This window comes from Cardiocondyla obscurior, linkage group LG03, assembly GCF_019399895.1.
Source record: "Cardiocondyla obscurior isolate alpha-2009 linkage group LG03, Cobs3.1, whole genome shotgun sequence".
Classification (NCBI taxonomy): domain Eukaryota; kingdom Metazoa; phylum Arthropoda; class Insecta; order Hymenoptera; family Formicidae; genus Cardiocondyla; species Cardiocondyla obscurior.
In genome coordinates this window covers 5295241-5317821 of record NC_091866.1, presented here as the reverse complement: position 1 = coordinate 5317821, position 22581 = coordinate 5295241, and the positions used below count along the sequence as shown (strand labels likewise).

The window sequence follows — 22581 nt, the reverse complement described above, 5'->3', positions numbered from 1 at the left end:
CTCCCTGCCTCACCAAGCTCTCTCGTAGTTCCCCTCTTCCAGCCCTCCTCTCTGTCATTCCGCCTCACTGTCAAACATACACGTACGTACGCGCGCGCACCCCTGAGAGCGTATACGCGTGTGTGCAGCCGAAGCTCTCTGTCTATCTTTCTCTTCGTCCCTCTCGCTCTTGGTTCTTTCAGCCCCTGTACACCCCCGCGAGGATCAATACGAGCCAGTGGTTATCGTGCCGATACTCTCTCTCTGCGTTTGTCGGCTATCCCCCGAAAAGATTTCAGAAATCGGCAGATAGGGCTTGGTCGCTTTACAGGCAACAATAATTCTGAAGGTGAATCCCGCCACAAAAAGTCCGAGAAATTTTTTTTCATTTTTTTTTTGTAAAAAAGAATTATCCACAAACCCCATTCAAACGAGGTAGAAATTAATTTTAATTCCATCTAATCATCCCTATAAATGTTTTCCTATTAATTTTCATCTTTCAAAAGTTTGACACAAATCAAACTGTAATTCGGTACTATTACCGCATCGTGAAATTATTTTTCGAATGATAAAAACAATTTTGAAATTAAAAAACCTGAACCGTCATGTCGCAATTAAAAAATTTAATGAACGCTCGGCCCTCCCCCTTCCCTTTCCCCCTACGTCGAACTTAACGCAAAAATGAAGTTATGCGATGGTGAAATTCACATCGATACGCTCTACGCCAGGAATACCGCAGAAAAAAAAAAAAAAAAAAAAAAAAAAACGCAGCAGCGGCGTTTCATCTCGACAATACGAAGCGTCAGAGAATTCATTAAAAATTTTAATTAACGACGCATTTCGAATGTGCTCGATGGTAACAAAGCAACTTCATGAATTGCAAAAAAGGGGGGGAAAAACAGCGACAGCGTAGTTAAGCGAGCATGTGTAAAAGCTCGGCTCATGGTTTTCGAGTATCATACACGCGAACGTTGTAATATGACTTGTACTACTCATCCGCGGAATCGTATACATTAATAAATTCACGAGACAAAGAAAATAATCGCGAAATTACTTCATTTATTTTTTTTTTTTCTTTTACGCCGACGTCGACGTAAACTTATTGAATGGATTTTAAAAATAAAACGAAAGACGTAAAATATAATGCGGCATCTGCAGCTTTAAAATTATTTTCACATATCAAAAGTTATTATTATTTTTTTTTTGGAGCGATATACATTTGCCAGCGGACGTAAAGGGAATGAAAAAGCACCGCGTCAATTTTTTAAACCGTGTTTATGCACTCTGCTGTGCCAGACGATAAATATAAATTGTCGTGAATTATTTTCGATTTATTTTTGTGCCAAATACTCTGGCAATTAATAAAATACCGCGATAGTTAGTGTTATAGTTAAGAATTCGTTATCGGTGTAACGCTAAAAGCGTTTCTCGCAAATCGGGTTTGTAAGAACTGCTTTCGCTGTTATATAATTTAGCGGTCTATAAATCGCAAATTACAGTGATCTGAAATGTAACTCTTTAAGTTGTAGTTTCAAACTACTCCTCTTATTATTTATACAAGCTGTCCCTGTGCTAGTGATCTACGCGAATTGTAAGTTTTTAGTATCGTATTTATGCAGGTTGAACATTATACAATCAGATATATACGGCTATAATGTGCAGGGTTAAAAGGCAGAGAGAGAGAGAGAGAGGGAAAGAAGGAGCGATAGAGAGAGAAAGAGAATACCATTAATATTACATTGATTAATTAAAATATCAAAAGCAAACACTGATTAATTACGTTAATTAATAATTATTCAATAAAAATTTAATTAACTGTTTGCATACGATCAAAATTTTCGCAAAATGTATTAATTTCTTTCGCAATCAGTTTGCTATCGATAGGAGTTCAATTTGTAAATGCAGTTTATTGTATTCCATTATTTTAGCTAGTGACGCGCTAATCTTTGTTCAAAATGTCTGATAATTAGAAGCCCGGAATGCCACGAAGCTATCGAAATCAAGGGCATTTAATTGAATTTTGCTGCATCTTGAATGCTGCAAAATACACACGTCTGAATGGTCGAAACACCCTGTTTGCGCAATTGTTTCATCAGTCGCCAGCTCCAACAAGTCCTGCGGTCAACGCAGTACATTCGAAGTTGCCGTGAATCGGCTCGGCGATCGATAACGCATCGCGCAATAGGATTGGCTAACGAGGTGCTATTTGCTTACGGGTTCCCATGGCTTTTCCACGGAAGCCACGGATGACTTTCCCAACGAGAGAAGGGTTTCAAAGTTTAACGATCCGACGTAGGTAAGTATAATGCACACGAACGAACGAGCACGACAGGGGATGCGGCAGCCCTTCAGGAGTAGGCAGCAACGGTGACGTTGAATTTTTCAGCGTGTCGCGAGCCAAGTAATTAACGATTCCTTTTACACTGACAATTAATTAAATCGATTGCTGGAAAAGGGGACACCTCCGCCTTGACTTCGACCTCCGAAAATACCCCGGTCGAAGGAATTCGCGTATTTATGAATTTATTCTACCTTGTATTTATTGTATATGAAGATTAAATAAAAATTTGTGAACAAGCTCAATCACGAGTGTTTTAGATTCAAATTTATAAATATTTAATAGCGTAATATAAGCTAACAAAACACCGGAATGAACCACGTGTATAAATATTCCATCTTCGAGATTAAATATCCCGAGGCACACGAAATAGGAGGTTCGCCAATGGTACGCTACATTGCTATTGAGTAAAGGCTGTATAACGCTGCGAGGACCAATAGGGAACGTTGACAGTAAATCCGGCGGAGGCTTTATCTATTCTAGGACAATATCGCGGAATGGCAGCACCCGCAAAACACGACATAAGCTCCCAACGTCGGCGATAATAGTCGTCAAGCATTTATGCGAAAAATATAAATTCCCTTTGGATAAAGTGCGTTATAAACAATCTGAACACAAAATAAATTTAAAAAAGAAAAAGCATCTGCACAAATACATTCCGAGCTCTCTACAAAATATATCTCACATTTCTCCCTTCGCTGATAAACTATTTCTATATTTTTCGACTTGCGAAACGGATCTGCTTGAACGTAAAGCAGATCGAAGTTCGAAATATAAATTAAATATTCGTCCGTTGAAATTATTTTACTCGTCACGGAACTTGTAACTTCAAGAGAAAAAATAACCTCGGGCAATGCCGTTTAATCAACATCGAGATGCGTGCCGTGTCTGCGGCGTGATTGATTTAAAATCATTACCGTACCTACAACGAAAAGAAGAGGGACTATTTTTGCCATTTGGCTCGCGCTAGTTGCGTGTAGCAAAACACGCGCGGAAGATAGTACGTGATCTATCACCGAGAACAGACAACGGAGCAGGCAACAAGCGCCGAGGCAAGCAGCGGAGCATGCATTTGCAACGCACGTGGTAGCCCGCGCTGCAACTGACAGCGGAACACACGCTCGATATTTTGCGCGCATTCCAAAAACAAAAACAAAAAAAAAAAAAAAAAAAGAGGAAAAAAGCTCTCGAGAGAATTAACGTGACTTCTTTTCAGTTAAAAATGTCCGATCAACATTCCGCCATTGTCACACGCGCCATTGCGCGATGCTGCATACCTCCCTTTTGCATTCCTGCCGCGGAAAACTCGCAACTGGCAGTTCGAATGAAAAATGCAACGCTACCACGCGCTTCTTTCGCAATCGAGAATTCCGCCCGCGGTAACTTCGAAGACTTCGTTAACCCAGGCGAATGGGAAAAAGCGAATCTCGACGCGGATTCCTGCGCCGTGGGCGGAAAACTTTCCGATGACGGCCGCACTCCCGCCGGATGCAGTTTGAATAATTGCGGAAAATAATTGAAACGGAAGACTCAATTTATGACCGGGCGGTTTCGCGTCAGAAAAAAAAAAGAAAAAAAAAAAAAATAATTATGAACTTGGTCGCCGAGATTTATCGCGAGGAAGAGTGAGTCTTATTACAGTACCTGTGTTTGCACGCGCCTTCGTAATACGTTTTTAATGGAGGATTAATTTAAATAACTCAATTTACGCCGCTCTCGGATATAATAATTGCCCCGGCGATGATAGCGCGCGAGCACGACAATGTACTGCAGTTTTTCCCTGAATATTTGGACCGTTGAAAGTAAAATGCGCGAGTAACGCGACGGTTAAAGTGGAAAAGCAGGTGCGCATGAAAATTGTACGCGCTGAATTAAAGTAGTAGTGCGAGTAAGCGAACACGTCATTATAGACTGCTATCCTTAAAATTATCTTGTCGCAAATTATAATCATTATTCAAAGCGAACGCAACGCGGTGTCATTACGCTCGATACTTTTTTATAGACCATATGAATACCTTCCGTATCTACGAACCGTTTAATTGTTTCCTTTCTCAGACCTTCGGGGTATATTAAAGCAGCGCGTCGCAAATTGTCAGAAATAAAATTAAAAAATAAAAAGAAATAAATAAAAAAATCAAATACTGTTAACGCTTTAAATGTTTAGTACCTCATAAAAGATAACGTCAAGTGCAAATAAAATTTCAGAAATGTGTCTTGCAACTCTTTCATTTAACCGGAGAAGAACACCGTCGATAAAATTGAAGAAGCTACGTTTTACAATTTTTTTTTTTTCATAAATAAAAATTGTTAAAAAATATGCTTGACATGGTCTAAATTGCAAGTTGCGGAGCCGATATGTTTTCAATATATTTTTTTTTCCCCCGAGCAAAAATAAATTTACGAGCCAATAAACGCGTGCCCACGCTTACGCGAATGCATTCGTGTAGAATTTTTCGCATAATTTTCAACGCGACCACGTACGCAGATGTCGAAAACAGCTGGCAGCATAAACGTGCCTGTAATATGTGACGTCATCGATTTCAGCCGTTGATATAGCTCAAGATGCTGTATAGAATTATAGAGACCGAAATATGCGAAACCGTCTATCATTTAACTAATTTAGTTTATGCCGCAATTTAATTATTGCCCGCAAATTGTCACGCATTCTGCGAAACGCCCAACGTTCAAACACCGTTAATTTCATAGTCACTTTTAACTCTCCATCGCCGTCTACTTCATACGTGATTAATTTGGCTAAGTATTAGCAAACAAGAGCTATATTTTCTTAATCATATTGTTACGTTCGCTTCGGATCTCGCGCGCACCGAATTCCGAAGCGGGAGTAACAATATGATTGTCGTAAAATAAACGCATATCAATTAAAGGAAGTTTTAATACGATAACAAATTTTTATCTAGAGAAAAGTTAAGCAATTGAGTAAGAACAGTGATCGTCCAATAATCAGTTGAATTCTACTACACGGACTTAACAGCGTAGTGTAATTAGTACCGAGTGATTCAGCGTAATACTTGGTACGTGTATTCTGTATCGTAATACAATGATATAGCATAATAATAATATCGTGCATTATCTACGATACTGCTGACCATTATCAGTTCGCGCTAAACGGATTACAAATAATAATTGGTGCATTATAAAATATCGACGCGCGGCGCGTACAAGCGTGTATTCGATATTCTTTATCAACGAATTATACGAACGATTGGCGGCGCGGCGCGGCTACCATATTCCCCGGTCTTTCGACAAATATTTTTCGAGCGAATCCATTGTCAAAGAACGGGAACGCCATTGCGCTATGAAAAAGCCAACGAGTGCAATCGCCGGGTTAGTACCATTACGCGTGAACGCACACGTGTCCTCATCGGAAGTGCAGTGTGCACCGCATATGCCCGTGAAAGAGATTACCACGTGGAAACATTCGATGTCTCGTATTACTTGATGCGTGTCCAATCGCCTGGCCAATCCCGCGTCGCATCACATAACGCTTCGTGTCTCTATTTTTTTTTTTAATTTTTTTTTTTTTATGAATATCATATAGATAGCACGGTGATCGGAACACTCGTGGTCATTAATGTCATCTCTTATTATTTTATTACCCTGCCATGTAGCTGACCAGAATTATTCTCTTTGTTTTCAAGTAAGATAATATTCCTAATTGAATTTTCGCACCTTCTTAATTTTTCGTGAGTACCATGTGAACATGTTCCTATGTAATAAGCGATCGGTCGACGACGGTAAAAAAAAAAAGAGCTCCCCTACCACGGTCACGGAAATACAGATGATCCAGCGTTGTTACAGAAGATTTCTAACGAGTTCGCGAGGACAGGAGAAATCGTAAGAGGGCAAACTCGCGACGCGTGTAAATTTAAGGGTTTCAGCAACCTTTTTCCGCCGTTGTTCTACCTCGTCCCGTGGTTTTCTCGTCGGTCTTCATCCGCTGGCGATTATCATTGTAAAAAGACAGAAGGCCCTAGTCTACCGTTCTACCTCGCCTCTATCACTTTCCGTGCTAAACTGCAGCTCTGTTGTGGAGGAAACATTTAATACGGCGCGATTATTTCTCGTGTTTTTTTTTTTCTTTTCTCGCGGCGAAATAAAAATTTTATGACGCGCCGCCTCGAGTAGATTTTCGACATAAAAGAAGAAACGGGAACGGTGCTTTATTACGCGCTGTTGTCGTAAATGCTGCATTAAAAATCTCATTCCGCAGCAACATTTTGCACCTGACGATAATGACGAGCTGCATGTTGGCAGCCAAATTTTATTAACGAGTTTGTATTGATAACTCTTAGGCGCTTCGCTCGGAGCACATTTGCATCTATATTATTATAATAAAAATTTAAATTTTCTATTTAATAACTTCGAACGCACACTAAGCGATATTATACGTAAACGTATCAAATCTGCGCAGCGACAAATTTGTGCAGCCCCCTGTCCCGGCGTATAACGGAAGGAAATTAATTGTACCTGAAGAATAATTTATTGGTTTCCTGAATTTTTTCACGGGGATGATTCCCCCTGAGGGATGTGGTAATAGAATCTTCTGACATCACGTACGTTGACCTGGGTTGAGGGATTGAGAAAAAGGGAAAAAGGACGGAAGAGCGGGACCGAGACGAAGTGAGTGCGAAGGGGTGAAATAAGCGCAATCTATGCATCTGTATAAAATTATAAAGACCAAAATATGCAAAACCGTTTATCATTTAAACCGAAGCATGTAAAAAGACCCGCCGTTCGCGAGCGATAACAAGTCGATCGAGCGGGATCTTCTTGTGATTTCTCAAGGTAGTACTTGACGGAGGAAAAAAAAAAATGTTGCGACAAGGCCATTGTCCGCCACTTGCAATGATTTAATGACCGTAATGGGAAAGAGCGGCAATAAGCTCCGGCGGTAAGAGACCTCGAGGAGGAAGATGGAGAAGAACGAGGCGGGAGCGAAGGGGAAAGAAAAAGCGAACGTGCGCAATTGCAATTGCCGTCCGCCCGGCGACATTTTACCTTCGACATCTGATATTTCGAGAGTATTAAATTCCCTGGGTTTGCACGCCCACGCCCTTGTAAGTGACAGCCCCGAGGGAGAAGGTTTTTCAGTATGGCGGCGGTAGCGGAAAAGACACCGCGTTCTCAGCTCCTTCTCTTTCTAGCCGTCGTGCTTTTCCCTCCCGGGCCCGTTTTTCTTTCGTTCTTTAACGAACCGTCATCACCGAGCGCCATGTGACCGCGTTTCTTCGGGGATAAGCCGACGTAATGTCGTCTCCGTCTCTTTCGCGTCGACATTCGCCGGCCATGCGTAAATACACGTAAAGGATTAGAGAATGTGGGGCAGTAACGCGGTATTCACCTAAGAAAGCACGGGAACACAATATTCTTTGCGGGTAGCTTTGCATAAAGATTACACGAACATCCCGGCATTTTCTCCCTTAAAACTTCGCTTGCTAGGCACTTAGGCGCCTTAGATAGAAAATTCGGCGCCGTGCGAGAATCTCTAACAACACCGGGGGTAATAATTTACATTAAAATATTGTATCAATTTGCCGGCTCAGTAAGTATTATCATTAAATTGCGACAAAAAGAGATAAAAGAGCCTCTGCCCTCCCCATCGTCCGCTCTCCGCCGGGCTTTCATCTCCCGATAAAATGAAAAATTGAAGTCTTGCGCAATAAAGAGCAATTTCACGAGCAAACAACTACAATTAATTACGATTCTAAATGAAGTATTTATTTTGCCGCTTGGAAAAAAAAAAAAAAAAAAACTGCGTTGGAAATAAAATTGCCCGTCAAAATGCCGTATTGACGGAACAAGTTTCCCGTGTGTTTAACGCTGTTATTCAACTTGAATAATATCCGGCCGAAATGCGAATGCTAGTTATTCGATCGAGAGGCGAAGTTTTCCCATTTGGAAAACGACGGCCGAGCATACCGTGCCCACGACGACGGTGTAGACATCACCGTTGTGACGAAACGTCATCTGCGATATAGCGAAATCGATACTTGCCGGCTATTACGCACGACTCATTAACGATAGCCATTGTTTGATGCGCATATCCATTTCGACACAAATGCCAAGGTGACTGTGCGATCACGATCGCCGCAAAAGCTGCGGGTCTTAATTAATATACGAATCTTAGGAGATACACAAGACGCGCTTTGTCGTGGGCAAACGCGTTAAAATCGTCACCGGCGAATTAACATCTTAATTAACGACCGCATGCCTGACGTAGTTACTAGGCTGTTAAAATGATGATACACGCCGCTAAAAACCTTTCACTGTGCACCAGTGTGCGTCGTTCGAAATTAACCTTCGCGAGGAAAAGATTGTGAATAACACTAGATCGCTTATAATTAAAAAAATTAAAAAATAAAAAAAGCGAGAAAAATAAAAATTGTTACCCTAGCAAATTTTTATATAAATTAATAATTAAAATTAAAATATAATATTTTTTGAACGGTCGGCCAAAGTGATTGTTATCTCTGGCATCAGTCTTGGGTAGGAAAAGGAGACGTACGCGAGGCGATAGCGCGGCCGTGTAAGGATACAATTTCTTATCCGAGTGCGGCGTTCACAATGCGAGTTAATCGATCGCGGTGCGAAGCGTTCCCATAACTTATCTCCGCGAGAGCTTGTAGAAACCGGCTGAAGTTAGCGGGCGCCGTCATAGCGCCGCGTGCGTTATACGGGCAAATCGTTCGATCGGCTGGAAATGAAATTTACGAGCCCGACTATACGTGCAACGTTGCACCCTGGTAATTTTCTGGTGACAAATCTCGCCTTCGCCCTTGGCCCTCCCTCCCCCCCGGCATCACCAGCCGCGCCGATTCTCTCCTTCACCTTTCGGGCGAAAGTCACCTCGCGTCGAACAATGTGGCCGCTAGATACGCGCGGCTATTATGCAAAATGGATTAATCCGCCGGATAAAAGTTCCGAACTAACTTCGACATGGGCGCGGCAGTTTTTCACGCATCTCGCGCGTAACGTCGTCCTAACTTCGGCGAAGTGACCGCGAACCCTCGAGTTTTCATACAAAAGTCTGAAAATTTCGTCGTAACTATGTCGCGTGACTGAATACTCGCAATGCTCGCGATTTACGTGACTTGTCGCAAGGAGATGTCCGCGTAAGCCCGGGAAATGAAAGGAGAGAGCGATTCCTCTCTCAATTTCGTTAAGAGATCCTAAATCCTCGCCTATCGCATTATTGCAATTCCTCACCCGCAAAAATAAAAACGCCTGTTGTTTATCGCGACAGAACACTTCGGCGCACGTACGTGCGGCATCACGGTGCATAATGTGAATTGACCTTAATCTGTCCTCATCGCTATGAGACGGAAACCGGTTTTCGTACTCTCAGACAGACCGAGGGCCGATTCAGGTATGCACATATCGTCGATTATCATATTAAATGTACCGGTGTGTTTGCGGTCATTGGGTTGAGGTGGGACACATGCCGGATTTACATTCAGTCTTCCATTCTCGCGTAGTCGTCGCATAATTGATACGATTTGTCCCACCGCATCCTTTCATTTTTCATGCAATCAATAACAAACGGCTGGCTCCAAATTAACTGATTAAAACTATTAACTGCTCGCACGGACGTCCGTCTGCTTCGATAATTCAAGTTTACAAAAAATAATCGTAAATTGCGTAATCATAAATGTACAATTGCATTTAATAAATATATTAAATCTAGATCAAATGTAATTTAATATAATCACAGATAAATGAGTTGAAAAAAATTGTTTTAAAAAATGCGAGCTCTACAACGTTAATAAAAAAAAATTTTTGACTCTAGGATGATTCAACATAAATGTAAAATTAAATTCCGAGTACCTTCTCTGCGAGAGGCACAAAAGCGATGATCGGTACTTGCCTCGAATTTTATGGATACCTGAATTACTCAGAAATTTTTCGGAGCCGTGCGATAAATTCTAACGCGAGCTACTACCTGATACTCGGTCTCTATTTTTTTTTTTTTTTGCTATAACGGACGGACTTGAAAAGGCAAATTAGAGAGTTCCCCGAATCGATCAGTCTGTGGTTACTACCTCGATGATGATAGGTCGGGAATCTCAGGGGCAAACCATCGAATGCATGGTTTGTGTGCACAACGAGAAGGAGCAGCACCGTGCTGCGTTATCCGAGATTCGCGCTGTGCGAATCGCACGAACGCTACCATTATTGCTGCCAGATCGGAGGGAACGCGACACGATTTACACTGAGAAAGGAACACGTGGCCTCTCGAAGTTGTCGATTGTGCGTCCTTTCATAGCCGGTCGCAGTCGGAGACGGGATAATTTTTTCTTTAATTTTTTTTCTTACGCGCTTTTTACCGTCGAACGAAACAATTAATTCCTCGCGGGAGGAGGCCGCGGCGAGGCGAGCGCGAACTTATTCATACGAATCGATCATATCTTTCGCGAGATATCACGGCTCGATTAGCCCGATTCGGTTTATGTTAATCGAGCTTTTCTAAAGATTGGAGAACCGTTTTTCCTTCAGCTCTCGCTTGCCAGAGATTCCATAATGTATAAGATCGCAATAAGCGCGCGGCGCTAGGTGGAGCGCTTTAACTCTCTTGCTCACAAAGAGAATCCGCGGAAATATAGAGGAATCTTCATTATCATAAGCCCTATAATGGCAAATAAACGTCAGCGGTAAAGAACTAAGATGGAAAAATATTATCGCTCCTGGATTTTTTCCCCGATATAACGACACGACTGCCGTTCGTAGATCCAGTCGTCTTCGCGGATCATTACGGCAACGCTCATTACGTGTAAACGATAGTTCGGCGATTAAATAATAAAATATACAATTTTCTAAATAGATGGACAATATTAGTCTTGCCAATCGTTAAACTTATCCATCGCTACCTCACCCGTTTATTGCGAGCGACTCGACTTCTTAGGTCGTCATGGCCAGCCGATCGTAGCCGATTTGTCGATTCCGCGCGGCGACGTGTAGCCGGCGAGCGGCGAACAGCGATGAGGATCGGGGACCGATTTGAATGATAATCGGACGGATATGATTGATTTATGAATGCGGTATGGCCGGTGCACGCTTGCTAGACGAGATTAATCTTCATTACACGACGTTATCCCGTCTGCCCGGCTCTTGTCGTGCGAAAGGGATCGAGATACACGCCGCGGTAGGTAGCCGCATTATTAAGATCGGTTCGCGGTCCCCGTGGTCGTTTTCAAGAAACGATACCTCTCAACGGAGATTCTCAGGAGTGGACTCGAGCATGCAGACAGAAGATACGTTACTCAACGTATGAATACAAATGATGCGGCACGTATCTTTTTTTTTTTTTTTTTCTCTTTTCTCGGCTGCGTTTTCTCACTCTCGATACGGGGAAACAAATTTATACGTCTCCGACAATCGTTCCAAAGAAATTGCACCGTGAAAATGTTACGAGCCTCGCGTCGTTAAAAATTTAAAGACACGTGAATTCAGAGATGCCGCGCGAGCGACCCGTTTAGCTTGCAACCCGTTTTGCATAAAAGTATTTTGCCACGATCGATATAATCACGGTCTTTTTTAAGTAAATAGCCGGTATACACAAAAGTGGTCGTTCTCTTAGATTTCACAAATAAAACGGCAAAACGGGAGTTTACGGCGCATCCACCCTATCTCGTTTCTTCGCCTTTGTAATTCTAGCGGAAACCGACCCAGATCTGGGATGCCCTACGACCTCCACCGACGGTTGGATGAAGTCTGCGGCGAGCTAGTCACGAAGTACGAAGACTCGGCGACCCGAGGAAAGAGAAGCAGCCGGCGGAGATCTGAGAGACCAACGCGACTCTCTCGGACCAACTCGAAGACGGATTGAAATTGGTGAAAAACACATCTCCCGCAGATTACACGGATCCCAAGTTTACTTCGCGTGAGATGGATTCCCGCAAGCGGAGGCAAACTGCGAGATCGCGCCAACGCGAAATGAAGTAATGTAATATTAATTAAAGTAATTATCTCAATTTAATAAATGAGAAAAGAGCTAATTATAGGAAAAAAAAAACAAGGAACGACGTTGAAAATCAAAATCAGATAGAATTTCTCAAACCGTATACATGTTTCTTCGGCTCATTTAATCTAATTCGAAAATCGAAAATCGATTTTATTCTCTACGTGTACCGCCCGCTTAACTATCGTGATGTTTCGCCTGGCGGGACGCATCGAAAAGTGTCGGAGAAACATCGAACTTGGCTGGTGTAAGCGAGAAAGTTCGAGCTGTTCGAACTACTCCGATAGTTTGAAACTACTCACGGAATACCGGTGCAATATCAGGAGGTTACGTCCAAACAGCGAACAACATCGAGCCAACATCGAGCCAACATAGATCCAATAGGACAGGGGAGAAGGAAACCAAGCTCGTCATCGACAGACGAGTCCTTCATGATCGGGCTCGCCTTTATCAAGAGATTGTAGAATGTCGGATATTGAGCTAAGGAGGGAAAGGCAGAAAGAGAGAAATAGAGCAGAGATCGAAGAAGAAGGCGGGAGGAAAGGGAGAAAAAGGCACAATAAAGGTGACGTTGCACCGAGTCGCGGCATCTGTCCTAGGAAGAGACGGAACAGCTGTGTCGGAAGGAGGTGAAGTGGGCAGACAGAGAACGATAGAAGGAGGCAAAAGAGGAGAGAAGAAGCGAAGGGAGAGGAATATGCGAGAAGAAGAAATAGATAGCCGGAGATAGGAGGCAAGGCGGAGGGAAAGGGAGAGGAGTCTCTAGCCGCGATGGGCTCCAAGTCCGAAGTGGATAAAGAGAGAAATATAGACAGCCATCGGCGAGAGGAGAAAAAGACAGACAGGGCGGCAGCCGAGAGAAAGGGGAGAAGGGCTGCATTGGAAAGGGGCGATAAAGGGGCATGGGAAAGGAGCCGGCAACGCCGCTCGGTCGATAGAAGAGTGGGACCTGCAAAATGCGGCAGCGCCGCAAAGCGTCTGCTTTAATGCAGCGGTTCTCATCTCGCGTGAACTCTGTTGTTTTTCGTGTCAAATGCAATAAAAGAGGCTATCGTCAACAAGATTGCTGGACCTGGGGTTGCAACATATAAAGAATTTAAATAGTCAAACGATGAACGACCGAACCGGTTGTAGTTGAATATTTTCGGGAGGCTGGGTCCCGACCTAAATTCATCTTGGAAAAATACTCGATTGCGACGGGTCAGTTTAAATTCTATTGCTCCCGTACGAATGGTTTTTATTGCAATTGGATTATCACACATGAAATATATGAAATACATATTTGTTTTTATACGAATGAATCTCTCACTTTACAAGGTATTCGACAATAAAATTTTCAACTTGCGAGAAAAGAGAGAGAAAAAAAGATATACATATATCGAATCTCTGTCAGAAAATATTTCTGAAAATTACGCCCTGTCACAAAAATACCAAAGCGATTCATACGAGCAGGCCCGTGCTAAATTCGTTTTCTCATAATAAGATTTCCAGATTTATTTCGCGTAGCCACGGCACGAAAGTTACGTATATGTGGAAAACTAAACTTTCAAAGTTGCTCAGACGTTGTGGAGCTTCAAGAAGCTTGAAGACGTAGAAATATTCTAGGAAACCGACCGGCTGCGGTCGGGTTTGCGAGTCTTTCGAGTCGAAGGGAAGGGGAGGGGGAGTCTTTTTTGCCGGACCGGTTTGCGAATTGCAGTCCGAACTTTTCCGCGCGCAGGGACGATGGGAAGCACGGAGAAGATAGCGGCTGGGCGTGGCGGTGATGTACGCAATAATTTGTCTTAAACGGATATAATTGGGAGTGAATGATTAAAAAAAAAAAAAGGGGGGAGGGTATCCGAAATGTTCACAAAGCGCGGCTTCGAAGGCAATCTGTTTTATATGGCGCCGATATTCTGTTTTACACGAAATGGTTAAATCACATGTGACGCAAATTGACACGCGGCTTTGAACTCGGAATATTCGCGCAACTGTGCGCTCTGCATTTTGTGTGATAATTTAAACTCGACAAAATTCTGCGTAATTTTAGAAAGACTTAAAATAGCGATACAATGCGGCCTTTATGCTCTAAAATAGCAGAATCGTATTTCAATGTTTCGCTATATTGCCCCTCTTGCTGCTCTCTTTCATCGTGCAATTTTCATAACAACGGAAACAAATTTAGTAGAAGAGAAGTTATATTATAAGACTGTTTAATCGTAATTTACACCGGTATTAACATAAAAGTTATAATGTGTCTGTATAATTGGTTTCATGCATTTACATGGTTCCGTATTAGCATATTTCAAACTTTTCATGCACAGCAATTTATTAACGTATTATACGACCGATTTAGTATTAAAGATCATAGTAGAATAGGACCAAATAAACTCTTTTTCCCTCCCACATTTTTTTTTTTTGTAACATAAAGTCCTGTAATAATTTAAATAATTTTAAAAAGTAGTTTGTTATACGTTTAATTAAAAATTAATTTTTTTTTTTTATCTCTAAAAAAAGAATAGTATTATTATACACGAATCACATAATATTTTAATGTTGTACCGTATACTTTATAAATGTTATCGGATATATATTTTATTCCAAACATTAAATAATGATTAAAGTTATTAATTATATATGGATATGAATAATTTTCATGCTACAATTGTTTTCATTTTACAGCCGTTTGTATTTCTCCGCGTACCTTTTATCAAGCGTTTAGTGTGCAACTGTGTAATTGCAATAAAATGTGCACGGCCATTCAGAATACATTCTCTCCCCCTCTTCAGTGAAATAAATAATTTATGAATGAGGAATGGCCGACCGTGTGTCGGCACCTCTTATACATCTAAGTGCATGGCTCAGAAATGTGTGGTTCAACGTAAAAAGGGGGAAGGCAGGCGTACGAGTTGTACACAGGAAACACACAATTCTAAATAAGTTTCGCAGGTGTTTCGCAATTGTGGCGTGTAAAAAAAAATAAAATAAAATAAAAAAAAATTAACTTAAAACCGTCTGCAAATCTTCGTCAGCACGTGAAACGCGATAGCGCTCGTGAAAAATATAATTTCCTAGAAAACCGTGGCGCAACGTCAACTATATTTAAAAAAATAAAATAATATAAAATAAAATAAGATAGAATAAAATTAAAAGGATCAGTAACGAAGCTTCGTTAATACGAGAGAGATTGACGTAAGTCTTGGGAGCAATCGTCGCTGTGAAAAAAGCCATATAACGATAAAAAGATTTTGAAGAGATGGCGATTTCATGCACATATTCAATCCCGTTCTCGAGCGTGAAAGCCGCGCGTCGACGTGGCGGGCATTTCGCGCCCTTAATAAAGACAGACCGGAAGCGCGATATACGCTTCTTCACGTTTCTAAAATTCGTCGCGCGTTACCGTCGTTGGTACGTATAAACTCTCCTGAAAGAAACGCGACCGACGGCGGCGTCGCGAAGACGCGGGAGATTTCGGACCGACGACGCTTAAATTAAATCTAACGTCGCGACGCGCGACACGAACTGAGCCTCACCTCGCCTGCCCTTTTCTCTCATGTTTGTCCGTTATTCCCTTTTACAGGATAGTTCCTGATGGCTGGTGTAACCCGGGAAAGTCCCTGGGATTCCGAGGGGTTTTTATCGCCGAGCACGGTGGGACCGGTAGGAGAAAGAGATCTCGGGACGCCGGGAGTATAACACCGTGTCACTTTTTCCTCTCGCGCTAGACAAACCGTCTTTAGAAACTTTCAGAGGCACTTTTTTTGTCCCCACGATCGTTCGCCGCGAATTTTCAGAACGCGTGACGAAGAGGAATCCCGACTTTCCGAAAACCCCGATGACTCGCCCAATTACGCACGGACGATCGTCTAGCGTGAATGCCTAGCTCATTTGTCGACGCGAAAATTTCGCGTATCCATCACGGCGGAACGCAAATTGTCGCGCCGAAGGAGACTTAATAAATTACGTGCCATTATTGCGCCAACGAGCGTGAAAAGAAAAAAAAAAAAAGGCCGAGATCGTCCCGCAATAAAGCAACTTGACTTTTTCCAAGCCCGCTCGTAGAAACGCTCGTTTTACGATGTCTCTAATGAATTTCTAATTGCAAGATAATAACGCGTAATCGCGATGTACTTGCTCGAAAGGTTGCGTGCGGCGGAATTCAGCTAAAATTCCCAACGGCAAATATTAATTAATGTGCAACGATCTCAGCTGATCGCGAAAGTTCGCTTGCGTCGCGACAGTTTCTCTCCCTTCCCTCTTACTCTTCTCTTCTCAACGACCTGTGCTATTCACCTGCTCGAGCTGATAATACGCTTTAAATTAGTTTACAATTAAGATGTAACGCAAATGGACAGCCGCATTTTATCACACACGGAGTAAGCGGTACACGGCGCAAAGAAAAAAAAATGGGCACTGCTAATTACTTCGGACGGCTTCCTGCAATAATCATTTTCTCCTCGTGGTTAAGATATTTCTCAGTTAAAGAGGGGAAAGGTGCTGTTCTGTTTAGTTAAAGAAGAGATACAGAATCATACAGCCCGTACTCTTTATGGCTCGAATTTACCGCCGACGTTACCCCATTCCTCTCTTTCCTTTCTCTATCTCCTCTGTTTATCTAGATAAAACGTGAATCACTTTAAGAGAGCGATAACGACCACGTACGGATAGGCCACTGGCCGTGTAACACAAGGGGGATCGATAACGCCCGTTATTTTTTTGTGAACCTCGCAGTTTCAATTGCAACGGTAATACCAATATTTTTTTTTTTTTTTCTTTTACGTTTCTTTTTCATGACGCGTGAAAATTCGTGAGGAATTGAATAAAAGCTTGACCTTTCGCCGTCTGAAATTTAATGAGCGACTACGCGGCGGCAAGTACACACCGTTATTACGCAACCGGTACTTGGTTAAATTTATAAATTTCACGTATGTCTTACTCGGTATCGCATAGCAATAACACGTTAATTTTTCACAAGTGAATAACGACTCTTTCGACGACCATTGCAGCGTAACGTTTGCTCGTTGCATTTTTTACGATGTCGATGTGAGCAATTTGTGTCACTTGGGAGCGAATCTATGCCCTAGTATGCGCGAGCAGACGCTAGAAAAATATACATGCGACCAATAAATATTTCCTGGCTTTGTATACCGCGGTGGCGAATCGAGTGGCGACGTTATACGAATCGTAAAAATGATCTCTCCCGCGATGTAAAACGCAGTCCTTAAAGCGATTCGACTTTCGGGCCTTGTGAATTTGCAACAACGAGCGACGCGGATTGATCGACACTGTTTTCACACGTCCACCGTGGCACCGTAAAAGCCAAAGAAACGTCATGATGATATTCGAGCTTTGCAAAGCTATTTGCAAATGGAAAGTCGCCGGAGGGAAGTAGCCACCGGAAATAGCTTGTCGCGGACCGGTTAGCGGAATTCTTCTCTTTTTTCACTATTTTTTTTTTTTTCCCTCCCTCATCCAAGCGCGGTTTTTACGAGCGATCGTCCATCGGTCTTTTTATTCCGGACTTATAAAAGAGCCCCGCGGCGAACCAAAGATACGCAATGCTTCTGGGATTTGACGGGCAATCTCGCGTTGTATGTCCCCGGCGAATGAGATGCATTTGCATCACGAACAAAGGTCCCCCATGCGCTTTTGCGGGAATCGACTCGCGTCGGACAGCGGCGAGTTAATATTGAACCGTAAAATTTTACGCGCTCTTCGATTTCTTTTTCCTGTCGAATGAAATTCGGAGGATCATCGTTCCGCGACGCGAAACTTTGGGAAGAGAGAAGCACCGCGCTGGTTAACTAAAATATACTATATATGTTAAAGAGGTTCTATACTTCTTCTCTTTCGTGTTTCTATAATACGACGTGCTCTCTCTTCTGTGCGTCGTGATACAACGATCTTAGATTTTCGTAGAAAAAACGCGTCGGGGGAGGCTTGTCAGCGGCAGCAAAAGGTGAACCTGAAGGGAGCTGCTCGCGACAGTAGACGGGCGTTTACCATTTTTTTTCTTTTTTTTTCTTTCTTTCTTTCTTTCTTTTCTTTTAGAAGGAACAAAGAGAAAAATACCTTGGCACGAGATCATTGCCGACGCGCTACGTTTCTTCAAATCTTATCTTTTGGAAGAATTGCGGGGGAGGGAGCACCTTTAATTATCTGTCATGGAAAAAATGCAGAGACCACCCTTTTTTTTAATCGATTCTAGTTAGTTGACGCGCGCGGCTCGCGTCAAACGCCGTGTAATTGTAACGAACGTCCGATAAGCGTGTGCAATGTCGACCGCGCGATATGCGAAATAGACTTTGCTATTATAGGAACACCTGGCACGGCGTCAGCTTACGTCGAAGTGACGACGAAATGTTTCTACCTCGCTGCATGGTCGAGGGTGCGCCACAAAGGCACGGAGAGGGGCAATGAACTGACGCATCCAAAACGGCTGCGGTGACAGTGTCACAGAGGTAAACTTTATCTATACGTTTAGCTAAGCTACAAACGTGGTCCTCGCGAGATACTTCGTTATAAAAATGTTAAAAAAAAAATGTTTGAATAAAAGTGTTTGAATAAAAATGTTTCAATAAAGAAAAAAAAAAAAAATTTTTCAAGGCGCGTTATCATTATAAATCATATTTCGTTATATAAAAAAAATTATCATTATTCGCCGTCACGTCTAGGCGCATGTTTAATTATGCATCAATTGGAGTAAAAAAGGGTAGATCCATAAATGTTAATTGCGAAATACAAAATTATAAAAATTTTAATATTCTCGTTGCATGCATATTAACCCCTGCGCTAATTAAAGTAGAATGAAATAAAGTAAATCGTTGCGCGATGTTCTGTGACGTGCGCGCAATATTTGATTTCATTATACAAATAATAAAGCAAGCTCATCAGTTGAATAAAATCTAAAAGCGTTCGCTCCAGGTTTTTTTTTTTTTTTAATTCTTTTTTTAATCACGCAGCACGAATTTAAGCTCGAGATGGTTCAGAGGGTAAGTTTGCAAACGCCTAAACCGCGAAATGAGAGCAGACACGACACGCCCGTGTCGTCGATAAACCGGGGGAGAGAATCCGAGATCGAGCCCTCGATGCCTCCGGGAAACACTCACCTTGTTTCCATACCAAAATCCGCGAGGATGTCACGCTGCGGCGCGCCGTACGCGAAACGATGCTCGGTCGAAGGCGGTGGCGCAGGACGTGTCCGCGGCACTCCTTCAAAGTGTCGTCGGCGCTGACGATGCTGTTGGTAATGATGCTGAAGTTGATGCTGCTGCTGTTGATGGTGATGAACCGACGGATTGATCTGAATGCGGTGAATCGCGCCCGGCACCCGCCAGCAGAGCACATATGGGATCACGAAGTCGGGCTTGACCTGCACCAGCGGCAGCAGGCGATACTCGATCTCGCGCGGATTAAAGGACACCGAACGTCCGCTCGTGTTACCGCTCGACCCGCGCACCAGAAGACGACCCTCTCCGCGGAGGACGTTGTAGTTGCGCCAGTCAAGGTCACGGGGTAACATGTCACGAGGACATCCCTGCCAGCCACGAACTACCGGCTACTCGCGCACCTCGCCATAGTCAGGTCCAGGACGGTCTCGCTTTTTATCTTCTCTTTGGGCTCGCTTCACGCGACGATGTCTGGCCGTTATCGCTCGATCAGTCGAGGAAGAGACGTTTGTACGTCCCCATAACAGAAGGATTCTCTTCTTCGCTTGCAACGAAGGGTGTCGTGTAACTCGAGGCGTCTCTTTATCTCTCCCCCTTCTATCGCTCTCTCTCTCTCTCTCGCGAGATGCTTATCAGCAATTATACACGCAGCCGTTTAAATTCACTCGGTAATCGATAGTACTCGCTGCCACTCAGAGATGAGGTACTTCGTCGCGACACAGACATCCGCAGAACGATACGAATCCCACCCTCGATTCTCTATTTCCTGCTCTCTTTTTTTTTTATTTTATCCTCAAAATCGCGGATTCAGTCAGGGATCTAGCGTGCTCGCTCGCAAATAATTTCGGGCGTACCAGACGGGCGAGACCGGGCTCGGGAGCGTCATCCTCGAGCGGTAAGCGCGTGTGCTCGCGAAGGAAATTCGGGATCACTGGGAGGACCGAGAGGGCGGCGAGACAGGCGCCCGGCACTCCCTTCTCGCGCGACAGCACTCCGACCTTAGCATCGACTTCTACGACCGGAGCCGAACGGTGCGAGAGCGAACGAACCCAACGAACGAACGGACGTGGAACGAAAGGCGAGAGAGGAACGCAGCCCCCAAGGATCTCCGCGACGCGCCACGAATTTCAAACCGGGTTGCGCGCGCAATTTACGTGCTTCAGGGCTGTCTCAAAGAAAGCTCTGTCGCGATAGAAGGGTGTAGGCACGCGAAAATGCCGACGACGCCTGCGCTATCGACTCCTCCACCTGGTCTTGAAAATGTTAAAGCCACGTGATACCTGACAAACTCGTTTACGCCTTGAAAAATGACGAACGCTGACAGATTGATAATCAATGCTATTAACAGCACCCTGTTTTTTTTTTTTTTTATATAAACAAAACGTAATCGCAAGCCAATACCGTTAGCTCTTCTCTAAATTTGATAACGTTTTCAGCAGATTTTCTAAGCACCGAAAAAGTGGAAAAATATCTAGCCGCTGCTTGGCAACTTTTTACATTCACACGGCACGCAGGCGATATCGATAAGATATCCCACGGCATTTACTATTTATTACCGCGATCACGCAATCGAGTGTGGATACCGAGTTGGAGTAGCGTTCGCGATTTGCGGGGAAACGCGAGTCCCGCATGCTTGATATTAATAATCATCGGTAAAAGGTATCTCCGGGATGTCATTCAGAAGGTATTTAACTCGATCTCTATTACCTAACGGCGGGGATAATTAACGGCTGAGACGTTAGGAGCCGATCTCTGAATCGAGAGACAATAAAATTGCGCGCAGGTGTTAATTTAAACGCAGCGTCTAAATGCCAGGCGAGACATTATGGGATATGGTGTCAGTGAACGACGTATTTTATCATTTATATTTTGGAAGTGTATATACGATTTAATTTAACCTGCCTATTTGCAAGTAAATTGCAAGTAATCTAAATTTTTTTTTTTTTTACGCAATATAAATTAAAAATAAAAATAAGATAAGCGTTATATTGCTGGCTGATAACCAGACGATCTGTATTACCTACTTGATAAGGTCGCGCTGCAGCCCTTTGTAAATCTTAGTATAGTCTCTTACCTGCAACAGAAAGAAAACAGCATTGATTAGTCGTGATAATTAATGGCGTGCTGTAAATGAAAATAAAAAAACAGTAAAGCTAAGTAAAAAGTTCTTTGTGCAAATCGGCGGAGATGAACAATTTCGTCTTCGTCGATTCTCGTGAGAGACTTCCAGCGGAAAGCCACGGATGAAACGCACGTGTGCAGGTGAGAGGCGGCCTTCTTTCGCGGATTCCCCCCCCCCCTTTCCCTTATCGCTCGTTTTTATCAGTTGCAATCGTGTCATCATCGTTTTATAATTCTGCCGACACTTAATACTGCGCTTTTTTTCTTTCTTTTTTTTTTTAATATTATACACCGTACGCTTCTATTTTGCGTGAACGCACCTCACGCGAATGCAACTGATCCGGCATGTAAGCGCGGAAATTTTTTACCCAGTGTTACGAGACGTTAAAGCGACGCTAAAAAATATACAGAAAAAAAAAAGAAGAAAGTAACACGTTTATTCCACGCTCGAAAAACAGATCGCGCCGTTCGGATGATTTCACTTCGTTACGCGTGACGAAAAACAGATAGCTAAGACTTCGATCCTCCGTGTTAAGCTTTGAGAGATCATAAAAGTCGAGAGATATTTTCTGAAAGTCGTCGATTTACAAGAAATTAAAAAGAAAAAAAAAAAAAATTTATCGAGTTAACCGCAAACGTGAACCATCGCAATAAGTTGCAGATACTTAACGGCGAATGGAAGGATCAATATTGCCATCCAGATATGGAAACTGCACAATATGAATTCTGTGACGATTTTCGATCGGCCGGTCGCAATTGCCGTTTAATCGGCATCGGTAACGCCGCTAATGAGCACGGATCAGCCATGAAATCTCGATTATACGGTTATGCGTGTCCGCGGTGCCGTTAGCCCCGGTATCTTTCCGGCCCGGAATGACACTGCACCTGCACACACCGGGCGCCGCGGTCAAAACACTTGAAAATTCCGCAGGGCGAGGACCGAGGAGAGAGGGAGGGGAACTAAACGATCGCGAAGGTCGTTTGCACCTGTTCGCGCCGACCCTCTCGCCGTGCAG

The 22581-nt window shown here is 43.1% G+C and overlaps 1 protein-coding gene across 3 annotated transcripts in view; it reads right to left on the bottom strand.

The window, feature by feature from the left end:
• LOC139113912 (protein gustavus-like) overlaps positions 1-22581 on the bottom strand; it is a 175355-nt gene that overhangs the window by 89542 nt on the left and 63232 nt on the right. For all 3 annotated transcript variants that reach the window (XM_070675360.1, XM_070675359.1, XM_070675361.1), the window contains one exon: positions 19385-21518. In XM_070675360.1, the coding sequence (XP_070531461.1) occupies positions 19385-19797 (413 nt within the window). In that variant the 5' untranslated portion in view covers positions 19798-21518. The remainder of the gene's footprint in view (positions 1-19384; positions 21519-22581) is intronic.